This window comes from Tachypleus tridentatus, chromosome 3 (genome assembly GCF_004210375.1).
Source record: "Tachypleus tridentatus isolate NWPU-2018 chromosome 3, ASM421037v1, whole genome shotgun sequence".
Classification (NCBI taxonomy): domain Eukaryota; kingdom Metazoa; phylum Arthropoda; class Merostomata; order Xiphosura; family Limulidae; genus Tachypleus; species Tachypleus tridentatus.
Window position 1 is genome coordinate 109,640,366 of NC_134827.1, and position 13,068 is coordinate 109,653,433.

Here is a 13,068-nt window from a genome sequence, read left to right on the forward strand (position 1 = left end):
CTTTGACCAAACTGATTTAACATTTTGTGTGATAAATTATACGTTCGTAAATAACAACAAATTTAGGCTTAATGACAGCTGTATACATTGTTTTGATAGCTGACCTGCGGATGAGTTTATAAAAGCAGTTTATCTTTATCTAGGTGTGGTTGGCAATAACCCTGGCAGTTTTTACAGTAGCCTTTAATCTACTCATGAGTGAAAACTGTTTTCATCTGTATACATTTGCTCAAGGAATAAGAGAAGACGAAGAAAAAAAATCTAACGACAAATTTGTTTACCTGAAAGCTGTAGTACTACTTCTTAAGGGAATTGTTGCTCAAGGTATTTTTATACCACTTTTCTTAAAAACAATAACATAATTAAACTTGTTTGAAAGATGGGAACATGTCTTGCAAAAAAACAAAATCAATTTGAGATAAAGATAAAATAAATTTAAATTAACCCTTACAAGCCTGACACCTCGGCTTTTTAGGGTACATAATGACGAACATTGAGACTTAAATAAATAGTGCTATATCTCCCTTATATTACTTTTAAATTAATGTTTTAACTGAAATGTCGGGGTCTTAAGTTTCCCTTTTATATATGTTTTACTAACATTTGTTTTTGATAAAGTAATTTAAAAAAAATCGAACCCCAATTATCTGGTTTTATCTCTTCCTGTTGTAAATATTATTGAGACGGTGGAAATCTTTAACTAAATAAACAAATTACAGATTTTGTAACGTGATAACAGGTTGGTTAAACAGTTGACTTGGTAAAGACAATACAGCCAAACACGGTATATTTCATCACACAAAATAGATTTAAGAAACAAGGTAACCAGCTGACTTAACTTGCACAGAAAGGTGAAGGTTAGAGAATATAGTGCTTGAACTATCATTGTTACGTTTGTTGAAGGTTTGTTAGTTAAGTACAAAGCTACACATCTGGGTATCCGCTCTCTGTCCACTACGGGAAATCGAACCGGCAACGCTTGTAATAGTCATAAATATATTTTATTATCAAATTAATTTATTGAGATTATTTCTCGTTTTATATTGCGGTACGTGTGAGGGCTTATATCGTTAACAACTGGGTTTTGATACCAGCTGGGGACAAATCACAAATACATCATTGTTTAGATGCGCCCTTAACGACACACGGGGCGTCGCGACGTAGTCGAAGTTTATACAAACATATAATCCAGGGTTCGTTTATCTGCGGTGGAGCTTTACATTGTGAAATCAGCAGGAACATGAACCACAGGTCAACTCGAACCTGGGAAATGAAATCTAGAACATCGCCACAGAACAACCTGCCCCCCTTCCTCCCCCCCGTAAAAAAAGAAAAAAATATTATTGGGACTGACTAAACAAATCCATGAAAATATTAATTAAGTTCTCAAACGCCCGGCACGGCCAGGTGGGTTAAGGCGTTCGACTCGTAATCTGAGGGTCGCGGGTTCGAATCTCCGTCACACCAAACATGCTCGCCCTTTCAGTCGTGGGGGCGTTGTAATGTGAAGTCCCATCCTACTATTCGTTGGTAAAAAAGTAGTAGCTCAAAAGTTGGCAGTGGGTGGTGATGACTAACTGCCTTCCCTCTAGTCTTACACTGCTAAATTAGGGACGGCTAGCGCAGACAACCCTCGTGTAGCTTTGCGCAAAAAAAAATAATTCAAACACAAAGAGTCAACTTTAAACTTTCATGTAAGGCAACAATTTAATTATACACAGTTACTAACAATTTATTTTATCAGAATCTAGATCTTTAAGGCTCAGGGCTAATCCGTTATGCGTTACGAAACTTCCATTCTAAGAAAAAAATGATAAACTAGTGGTGTGGCAGCAGGTCAACAGAACCTGACTTGACCTCTTGCATTAATGTTGTTTAAATAAACAGTAACTTAAGCTGTCATTCTTAAACGCACTCACGATCCCACAATGCAGAGCGCAATTTTCTTTAAGGCAAAGAGACGCGTACCATGGATCTTTGTATTCACAGTCCAAACAAACTGACCATTAATCCCCGTTGGCTCCTGATAGTAGATCGAGAAACAATGAAATACGTTTATGAAGAAAGGTTTGTTTGAATTTGCGCGCAAAGCTAAACAAGGGTTATCTGTGCTAGCCGTCTCCAATTTATCAGTGCAGGCCTAGAGGGAAGGCAGCTAGTCATTATTATTACCCACCGCCAACTCTTGGGCTACTCTTTCACCAATGAATAGTGGGATTGATCGTAACCTGGAACACACCTACGGCTAAAATGGCGAGCATGTTTGGTGTGACGAGGATTCGAACCCGCGACCCTCAAATGAAGAGTCGAGTGCCTGAACCACCTGGCCATAACGGGCCTATGGTGAATGGATGCATATAGATTAGATTAATGATATCTTACCGGACTGAAGGTTTAACTTAGAACAAATTACAGGTTTTAGAGAAGCATAGCTGAAAATTGTGACTTTGTAGAACAACTAAGATGAAGTTTATTATTTCTCTGAATATTGCACGTGCAATTCTAAATATGTTTCTGCTCACCCAAAGTGTCTTTATCAGACAGCTACGTTCCAAACACACATCCTGGTCGCTTCCTCATGGCCACCTGGTGGATTTTTGTTGTGACGATTATTACAGCTTATAGTGGCACACTGACGTCATTTATGGCAAACCCTGGGACCCAGGAGTCTTTAGATACCATTGATAAACTCGTGGATAAGATCAAGGCTGGAACATTTTCTTGTGGCGTGATTAAGGACTCCTCTGACCATAACCTATTTAAGGTAAAAAATATAACACCTTTTACTTTCTGATTCATTTCTCATGATTGAACAGTTTCGCTTTTTCTTAAAACCACCTTAAATGTGCCACTTCAAATTTCATTAGATAACTAATTCATTTAAGCACTGATTTAAATAATTTATTTAACCTTTGGGAATGCAAGTGGAGTCGAATTATACTGCCCCCCATTAGGTCGACAAGTAAGGGGGCATTTTTTTAATTGTCTTAAATATTTGTTTTATATTCCTAGAAAATACTTATTTTGTTTTATTTTTCAGTTTTCGCGCAAAGCTACACAAGGCCTATCTGCACCAGCCGTCCCTAATTTAGCAGTGTAAGGCTAGAAGGAAGGCAGCTAGTCATCACCATCCACCGCTAACTATTGGGCTACTCCTTTGCCAACGAATAGCGGGATTGACCGTAACATTATAACGCTCTCACAGCTGAAAGAGCGAGCATGTATGGTGTGACGGGAATTCGAACCCGTAATTTTTGGATTACGAGTCGTGTGTCTTAACCATCTGGCCATGCCGGGGTAGTAAGTACTAATTACTTAGAAATGTTATTGTACAGTTTCAATAGTTTCATAATTACCATCCCTATTTTTAAATAACAAGTTTAAATGGAGATTACTGACGATTTTTTTGTTTTTTGGAATTTCGCACAAAGCTACACGAAGGCTATCTGCGCTAGCCGTCCCTAATTTAGCAGTGTAAGACTAGAGGGAAGGCAGCTAGTCATCACCACCCACAGCCAACTCTCGGGCAACTCTTTTACCAATGAATAGTGGGATTGATCGTAACATTATAAGGCCCCCACGGCTGGGAGGTCGAGCATGTTTGGCGCGACTCGGACGCGAACCCGCGACCCTCAGATTACGAAGCGCACGCCTTAACGCGCTAGGCCATGCCAGGCCCTTTTCTGACGATTAGGGACACCTTATTTACTGTGTTAACGTGACCCTTGGGCTAATGTAGACTATTTCTACACAATTTATTTCACACTCAAATGGGCATTTTACTAATGGGCCACATATGGGGGGACCATGCCCCCAGTGCACCCCTTACTCTGTTACTTATATTAAAGAGATGAAACATAATTTTAATTCTTTTTTTTCAGAATCCTCAGTCAGAAGCGTTTGCTGTGATCCTAAACAACATGGAGTCCAGGCCAGAAAACTTCGTAACCAGTGACAAAGAAGGCTTAGCCAAGTGTTTCAAAGAGAATTACGCTTATTTAGGAGGCCACCTAACGGTCGACGCTGACATACAACACATCCAAAGTTTCAGTTCGCAAGAGACAATTTCCAAATTTCTGGTTACGGAATAGCTCATCAGAAAGGATCTTATTTTAGAAACGCCTTCGACAAAACGTACGTTCGTATAGTTTGGTTCTTTAAATCATAGTAGAAGGCACACTTTCTTCACTAAACTTTCAAAATAATAAATAAAAACGAAATGTGTTGCAACGTTTTTGAAAGCTTAATATTTAAATATTCAAAAGCGATACCAGAACAAGAACTATTTCGCAACGCACGAGTTCACTAATCGAGACTTTCACGTGAATTAGAAAATGTTTTACGTTATTGATACCTCTTAACGATACTGTAACAGTGAAATATTGAGCCAGTATGTTTGTTTGTTTTCTAATTTCGCGCAAAGCTACACGAGAGCTATCTGCGTTAGCCGTTCCCTAATTTAGGAGTGTAAGACTAGAGGGAAAGCAGCTAGTCATCACCACCCACCGCCAACTCTAGGGCTACTCTTTTACCAACAAATAGTGGGATTGACCGTCACATTATAACGCCTCCACGAAAGGGTAAGCATGTTTTGGTGTGATGAGGATTCGAACCCGCGACCCACTGATTACGAGTCCAGTGTCTTAACCACCTGGTCATGCCGGGTCTTGACACATGATGGAAATATTAAGTTACTTTCTCTGTTCTGATAAACGTGTCTTGTAATAAACTTCAGTTAACAATGTTGAAAGAAACCATTGTGTTGTTCCGTGACACAGTTGAAAAACAACCAATAAGCAACGTCATTACTGGACGTTATATTTAACCTTCAGATCGCCAACCGTACGATCGTAGTTTTGGCCCCAAGACCTCGAAAGGTCAGGCACTCACTGAACCTCTTCCTCTCTCCTTAGGGTCATATTGTCCACTTGTGTACATTGTTCCTTAAATTTCGCGCAAAGCTACATGAGGACTGTGGCAGCTAGTCAATACCATTTATCTCTCTTTACTAACTAATACTGGGATTGATTGTCACATTATAACGTCACACACACACGAATGAAATGGAAAACATATTCTGTGACTAAATTCGAACTAGTGACCCGCAGATTGTGATTCGAACGCCCTTGACCCGGCATGGCCAGGTTGATTAAGGCGTTCGACTCGTAATCTGAGGGTCGCGGGTTCGAATTCCCGTCATACCAAACATGTTAGCACCTTCATCCGTGAGGGCGTTATAATGTGACGGTAAATCTCGCTATTCGTTGGTAAAAGAGTAGCCCAAGAGTTGGTGGTGGGTGTTGATGACTAGCTGCCTTCCCTCAAGTCTTACACTGCTAAATTATGGATATATGCTGCAGATAGCCCTCGTGTTGCTTTGCGCGAAATTCAAAAACAAACAAACGAACGTCCTTATCACTAAGCCTACTTATCTACCAATCTTCACTTGTCAGTGCAACTGCACTGGATAATCTTATGTTTTTTGCCTGTTAAGACCACAAACGCTGGTCAAAAGCACTCACTTTTTGTGAAAACCCCAGGGGTCATCACTTTAGAACTGCAGTATTGTTTACCCCTCAGTTTATGTGACTCGTGTTGCTTGTAGCACTGTAACCAATGGATTTATGTATCCACAATAAATATTAGCATATTAACTTCATAGTAATTATAGGGTTAGTTCACAGCTTAAAATTATATTTAACTGCACTATTTCTACGCTATGAAAATGAATACGTAAATTTATATTAATCAAAGCAACTGTGTTTTATTTTGCGTTTTTATTCACGTGTCAGTGTCCTAAAGCTGAGACAATCTGGACTCGTCGACAAGTGGATCCAGGAAGCTTTGAACAAAGTGAGAAAAAAGAATGCTACCAGTGAAGAAATTTCTAAACGACCCCTCAAAATAAACGATGTACAGGGGGCGTTTCACGTCTTATGTATTGGACACGGATTAAGTATCGGTATATTTCTAGTAGAGAGGTTATGTCCCCAATGTCTCAATGTCCAATAATAACACATAAGTACATAGACGTTAAATACAACGAGGTTCATCACCCACTTCGGCCCTCCCTATGAAATGTGACAGGTTTATATTTCCAACTTAGTTGAGTTTTTGGTCCAAAATAAAAGGTCATAGAAGTTAGACATTATGCCTGTTTTCAGAGCAATTTTTCCTGCGTTGTTTTTCTATCCTGATTTCCATAATATTTTGACCTCAACCCCCATACTACAACACAACTGATTCACATCTAATTATGAATATAAGCACATCTCTGAAACCCTTCCCCTAATTCTGATATTTCAAGCAAGTTTGATTTATTCAAATTGCCACAACCCTTTATATGAACACATACTTCCGACTAAACAATGGTATATTGTTACAGTTAAACATAAACAGTGATGTGAAAGTTTACGTGTTTGAATCACTTCAAATTCCAAATAATCAATCAGTAAAATTGCTTTGCCTTTATTAAAAGAGGTAAAATGAGTGTTATACTCTCGTGCAGTTTTGTGCGAAATTCACACCGATTCTGCATGTCCCTAAATGAGCCGTGGTAGAGTAGAGGGAAGGTAACTAATCACGATCAACCACCACCATCAACTAACGGGCAACTCTTTTGTCAACATAGAGTGGGGTTGACCGTCACAGTATAACCCCCTTACGACCGGAAGAACGAACACGTTCGGCGATAGGGATTCGAAGCCACGAGTCGAGCGCCCTAACCACAAAGCTCTTGCATAAGACGTTAAGAAAACCTTTTAAGTCACCAATGTAATGGAACGAGTTCGTTCCGTAGAAACGAGTGGAAATTTAAGTTAAACTACAATTTAAATTTATTTGTGAGTTAGGCTTATTGCTTGGAGAGTTGAAGAACTTTTAACGGTAAAATGTAGATGGCGCTAAAGGGCAGAAGTTCATTGAAAAAAAAAAAGGAACATTCCTAGAATCATAAGGCAAGATTGTACTTTTCTTGGGAGGGGTAGGGACGACTTTGGGGGTTGTGGATTGTCTCTGGTACACATAAGGTAAAAAGCCTTAAGGAGCAAACTAATTCTCCTTAACTCCTGTTGGAATGGTGTTACAGCTGCTCCTTAAAAGCTGAAACTAGACAGTTAATCTTGGGTTGTATCAACAAGTCATTTATTTTAACACATATTTAGGTTTTATTCAGATAACTTGCAGTGAACAAGAGTTGGATTCAGACGCGTCTTTTAGTATAGATGAACATTTTTCTATGACAGAGAACACGAGCACTTTCGAAACAAAAACAAAAGGACGACGACTTGAGCGCCCCCTGCTTTTCACATCATTGACATTTAATTTAAGTAATAAAATGATTTCTTTGAATTAACCAAAAGAACCCTGACCAATGATAGAAACCATTTCAAGAATATGGTCTACGGTTTTTAAACGCTGACAGAAAGTTCTATTGTTGTAAGCCCAACAGGAAATTTAAAGTCACTTGATAAGCATGTGATATAACGAATGATGTTCCTTCCAACGTGTTAGTGTGTGTGTCTTTCCTTATAGCAGAGTCATATCAGCTTTCGTCTGTGTCCACCGAAAGGAATCAACCCTCATTTTAAGTTGTGAATCCAAAGACTTGTCGTTGTCCCACAAGGAACTCGACGTTTTGAACACTTTGGGCAGCATAATTGTGTTTGTTTGTTTTGAATTTCGCACAAAGCTACTCGAGGGCTATCTGCGCTAGCCGTCCGTAATTTAGTAGTGTAAGACAAGAGGTAAGGCAGCTAGTCATCACCACTCACCGCCAACTCTTGGACTACTCTTTCACCAACGAGTAGTGTGATTGACCGTCTCATTATAACGCCCCCACGGCTGAAAGGGCGAACATGTTTGGCGTGACGGGGATGCGACCCTCAGATTACGAGTCGCACGCCTTAACACGCTTGGTCATGCCGGGCCCAGTATAATTTACTAGTTAGGATAGAGCATATTGATTATCATGCGAGTTCATGAATAATCAGTCTATGATTTTATCAGTTTGACTTTTGCTGTCAGCCAGTGAGTTAGTTCATTACTGTAAGTGTTTTGTTTGTTTGCGATGAAATACAACAGATACGAAATTAGAAGGTCAGTGGAATTTCTTTCTAGACATTGTTTACATGTGCAGTCAGGTCTATCATTTTTAACTAAAACCGTAGTTACAGTAGAATTAAAAATTAAAGAAATAAAACATTTTTTTTTTCAGTAACTTGACTGGAGTGTGCATTCTTCTTTTAATCGTGTGTGTGTGTGTTTTATTATAGCAAAACAACATCGGGCTATCTGCTGAGACCACCAAGGGGAATCGAAACCTTGATTTTAGAGTAGTAAATCCGTAGACTTACCACTATACTAGCGGGGGACTCTTTTAATCGAATAATTCAAATGAACCTATCCAAGAGTACAAACCATTACAATACTTGTGTAAAGAGTGGGATTATTTAAACATGCTTGAAGCAAAATTGAAAATTAAATTAAATTGATAAAACTATAAAGAAAAGAAAATTAAAGAAAGATCAAGAAAAAAGAGCCAAAAATGAAAGATAATTGGTTTGTTTTCAATTTCGAGCAAAGCTACACGAGGGCTGTCTGTGCTAGCCATCCCTAATTTAGCAGTGTAAGACTAGAGGGAAGGCAACTAGTCATCACCACCCACTGCTAACTCTTGGGCTACTCTTTTGCCAACAAATAGTGGAAATGACAGTAGAATTATAATGCCCTCACGGCTGAAAGGATGAGCATGTTTGGTGTGACGGGGAATCGAACCCTAGACCCTCAGATAACGAGTCGAATGCTTTAACTGCCTGGCTATGCCAGACCTAAAGAAGATGAAGTAGAAAGGAGTCACAAGAACCAGACTAATATCTTCAAAAAACTAATGAAAATGAAAGAAGACGAAGTAGAAAGAAGTCACAAGAACCAGACTAATATTTTTAGAAAACTAATGAAAATGAAAGAAGTAGAAAGGAGTCACAAGAACCAGACTAATATCTTTAAAAAACTAATAAAAATGAAAGAAGACGAAGTAGAAAGGAGTCACAAGAACCAGACTAATATTTTTAGAAAACTAATAAAAATGAAAGAAGATGAAGTAGAAAGGAGTCACAAGAACCAGACTAATATCTTTAGAAAACTAATAAAAATGAAAGAAGACGAAGTATAAAGGAGTCACAAGAAACAGACTAATATCTTTAGAAAACTAATGAAAATGAAAGAAGACGAAGTAGAAAGGAGTCACAAGAACCAGACTAATATTTTTAGAAAACTAATAAAAATGAAAGAAGATGAAGTAGAAAGGAGTCACAAGAACCAGACTAATATCTTTAGAAAACTAATAAAAATGAAAGAAGACGAAGTAGAAAGGAGTCACAAGAAACAGACTAATATCTTTAGAAAACTAATGAAAATGAAAGAAGACGAAGTAGAAAGGAGTCACAAGAACCAGACTAATATCTTTAAAAAACTAATAAAAATGAAAGAAGACGAAGTAGAAAGGAGTCACAAGAACCAGACTAATATTTTAGAAAACTAATAAAATGAAAGAAGATGAAGTAGAAAGGAGTCACAAGAACCAGACTAATATCTTTAGAAAACTAATAAAAATGAAAGAAGACGAAGTAGAAAGGAGTCACAAGAAACAGACTAATATCTTTAGAAAACTAATAAAAATGAAAGAAGACGAAGTAGAAAGGAGTCACAAGAACCAGACTAATATCTTTAGAAAACTAATGAAAATGAAAGAAGACGAAGTAGAAAGAAGTCACAAGAACCAGACTAATATTTTTAGAAAACTAATGAAAATGAAAGAAGACGAAGTAGAAAGGAGTCACAAGAACCAGACTAATATCTTTAGAAAACTAATGAAAATGAAAGAAGACGAAGTAGAAAGAAGTCACAAGAACCAGACTAATATCTTTAGAAAACTAATGAAAATGAAAGAAGATGAAGTAGAAAGGAGTCACAAGAACCAGACTAATATCTTTAGAAAACTAATGAAAATGAAAGAAGATGAAGTAGAGAGGAAGCAGAAGAATCATACTGAAATGTATCATCTCCAAAGTTCACCAGCTCTATTTTTAAGTGTAATAATACATCCTATTTGTTGGATACCAATCATCAAAACTGATGTGTATTTTCTAACAATGTTCTGGTTTTTTTTCTCATGTTTACTATGGGCAACAAGAAATAATAACCCGAAACTTCGTGTACAGTTTAAACACAAAACTACACAATAGGCTGTTTGTGGTCTCTACTAGGGGTATCGAAACCCGGTGTCTAGCGTTGTACGTCTGCAGCCATTCCGCTGGGTGGGTCAAGGAGTATAGAAGTGCGAAATTGATCACAGTTTTAACAATATTTAATCAATTGAATTGTAAATTGACTAATAAAATAATTAAAATTAACAACCGACGTTAATATAAAAAGCCCCAACATTTGTGTGTTTGTCCGTCATCTAACTACTCCCAGATCTCTCGGCCAACCTCAGACAAACTTTGTGGAATGATGATTTGGAACGAGAGGCACGTTAATAAAGTTTCACAAATTCATGCACCCCCTATTATTTCTGTTATTGAGCATTTGTTATTTTTTAAGTAAGTTAACATTAACTGCATTCATAGATGACGCTATGTACTTACCCAAACATAAACTTTATATTAGATTTTCTTTAACATGACATGCGCAGAATGGATGAAAGGAAAATAAACGTCTCATACATATCTCACTGCATTCCTCCAATATCGCCAGTATTGCAATAATACATAAAGTCGCATGAAGTTTCAGTTGCAACAGCCACCATAACCCTGATAAGAAGAACCGTTTATTGAGTTACACCCACTTCCAACTTTGACCTGTGACCTTAGAATTTTTTTCCCGTAAGACATTTCTGCGGCCAAAGGCCGTCAATTAATTAATAACTTCAAATAGTGTGTAAGAACATTAAGAGCTGGATGCTGAAAGCGATTACCTGAAAGCATTTCTACCGCCACTAAGTTAGCTACTACCTCTTCGCACAAGGTTACATAACGAATATAGTGTGCTGAAATAATCTTATTGTGGAATCTTCAAATTATTTAAAGTCCTTGAGGAACTAGATTGGGAATGTAATGCTCAAAAATATAATAGTCCTGAAATGATATCTTATGGCAGATATAATTAATTATAATCGTACTATCCCACTGGTTAAATACGTACACACTATTACTTTGTTACAATTGTAATAGTCCATAACTTCTAATTTTGCGTCATTAATTTTGAGCTGACAACTCGGTGGAAGGTAGCCAGTCAACATCATTCAACGTTAATTCTTAAACTGCTCTTATCCAACCGAATACTAGAATCTGACTATCAAACTGACAGCATGTCCTTCGTTTTGAAGCGCGGAGCGCATTTTGCAGCAACAAACCATGAACAGTGAATACTCAAAATCACGGTAGGAGAGCGTTAACAACTAAGCTACGCCAGGTTCACATCCAAGGGACAAAACCAATTTATTTATGCATAAAAACAGGTTGTTATATAGCTATAGTGAAGAAACATTTATGAGTTTAATTGTGAACTAAAATATTCTATTTTATTTGAAAAAAAAAAATTTTCTATTCGTATGTTTGCTATAAAGATATTTAATTTTAAAGTTTTTCTCAGTCCGACCATGGTCAGGTGAATTAAGGCGTGGTACTCGTACTCTGAAGGTCACGCGTTCGCATCCTCGTCGCACCAAACATGTTCGCCTTTTCAGCCGTGGGGGCATTATAATGTGACGGTCAATTCCACTATTCCTTGGTAAAAAAGTAGCCCAAGAGTTGGCGATGGGTGGTGATGACTACCTGCCTTCCCTCTAGTCTACACTGCTAAATTAGGAACGGCTAAATAAAAAAAACAAAACTAAAAGCAGGTTTTTCTTACGCTGTTCTTTTCTAGTTTAAAGTTTCTTTTTTAGTTTGTGTAACAAAAAAAAACACAGAATTGTTTTTACTTATTGGTAGTTCGATGTTAAGTCTCAGAACTTAATTCTAAAAATCATGTTTCGATACTTGCGGTTGGCAGAATACAAATAATCTATTCTGTATCTAAAAATAAATTATCTTTTTTATTTAGTTAAGCACTCAACGCTTCGCTTTACACTGTATTTAAAGGTGTAATATAAAACACAAACCAAAATTTGTGATGAAGAGAAATCCACTTGAAGTAAAACTGTATCTCCTGACGGCTGACATGGGTATTAAGACTTTTATTAAAATAAAAGAGAATTTGTTTTGGAATCTCGCACAAAGCTACTCGAGGGCTATCTGTCCCTAATTTAGCAGTGTAAGACTAGAGGGAAGGCGGATAGTCATCACCACCCACCGCCAACTCTTGGACTACTCTTTCACCAACGAATAGTGAGATTGACCGTAACATTATATCGCCCCCACGGCTGAAAGGGCAAGAATGTTTGGCGCGACCGGGATGCGAACCCGCGACCCTCACATTACGAGTCGCACGCCTTAACACGCTTGGCCATGCCGGACCTTATAAGAATAGTACACCTTTTTCAGTGCTCAGAAGTATTACTAAAAGTGAAAGAAAAGGGCTCGTCCGGGATTTGAACCCGGGACCTCTCGCACCCAAAGCGAGAATCATACCCCTAGACCAACGAGCCATAGAAGAAAAATACCGTTTCTTAAATTAACTTTAAGATGACCTGAGATGATGTGAACATTGTGTTGTACTTTATTTCAATAAAAGTTTTAATATCTATACCAGCCATATTGAGATACAAACCAAAACTGATAGTATATAGCTTCAGTTTGAAGCTTTATTTAGTCATTTTCGGTTTGTATTTTAGTGAGCGCTTTTAAAAAAGCTGTAAAGCGAAACGTTGAGTGTGTAATTAAATAAAAAACTAAAATTTGGTGTTATAAACTCGTTTATTTCCAGTATTAATATATGTTCTATACATTATTGTGCACTATTGAAATTAAATAACGAGTCTATACGCTTTGCAACAGGCAAACACAATTTTTCAGAATATTAAAATATATTTAGAATATTATGAAATATGTATATTTTACCGAGATG

The 13,068-nt window shown here is 37.5% G+C and overlaps 1 protein-coding gene and 1 non-coding gene across 2 annotated transcripts in view; one reads left to right on the top strand and one right to left on the bottom strand.

The window, feature by feature from the left end:
* The window catches only part of LOC143247732 (putative glutamate receptor), a 50,582-nt gene extending 44,431 nt beyond the window's left edge, over window positions 1-6,151 (top strand). Inside the window, exons 8-11 of the mRNA XM_076496153.1 lie at window positions 144-324; window positions 2,541-2,764; window positions 3,882-4,134; window positions 5,793-6,151. Of these exons, the coding sequence (XP_076352268.1) occupies window positions 144-324; window positions 2,541-2,764; window positions 3,882-4,091 (615 nt within the window). The 3' untranslated portion in view covers window positions 4,092-4,134; window positions 5,793-6,151. The remainder of the gene's footprint in view (window positions 1-143; window positions 325-2,540; window positions 2,765-3,881; window positions 4,135-5,792) is intronic.
* Window positions 6,152-12,577: 6,426 nt separating this feature from the next.
* Window positions 12,578-12,649, bottom strand: TRNAP-UGG (transfer RNA proline (anticodon UGG)). Its single transcript has one exon. It is a non-coding gene; the product is annotated as a tRNA-Pro (tRNA).
* Window positions 12,650-13,068: the final 419 nt, after the last annotated feature.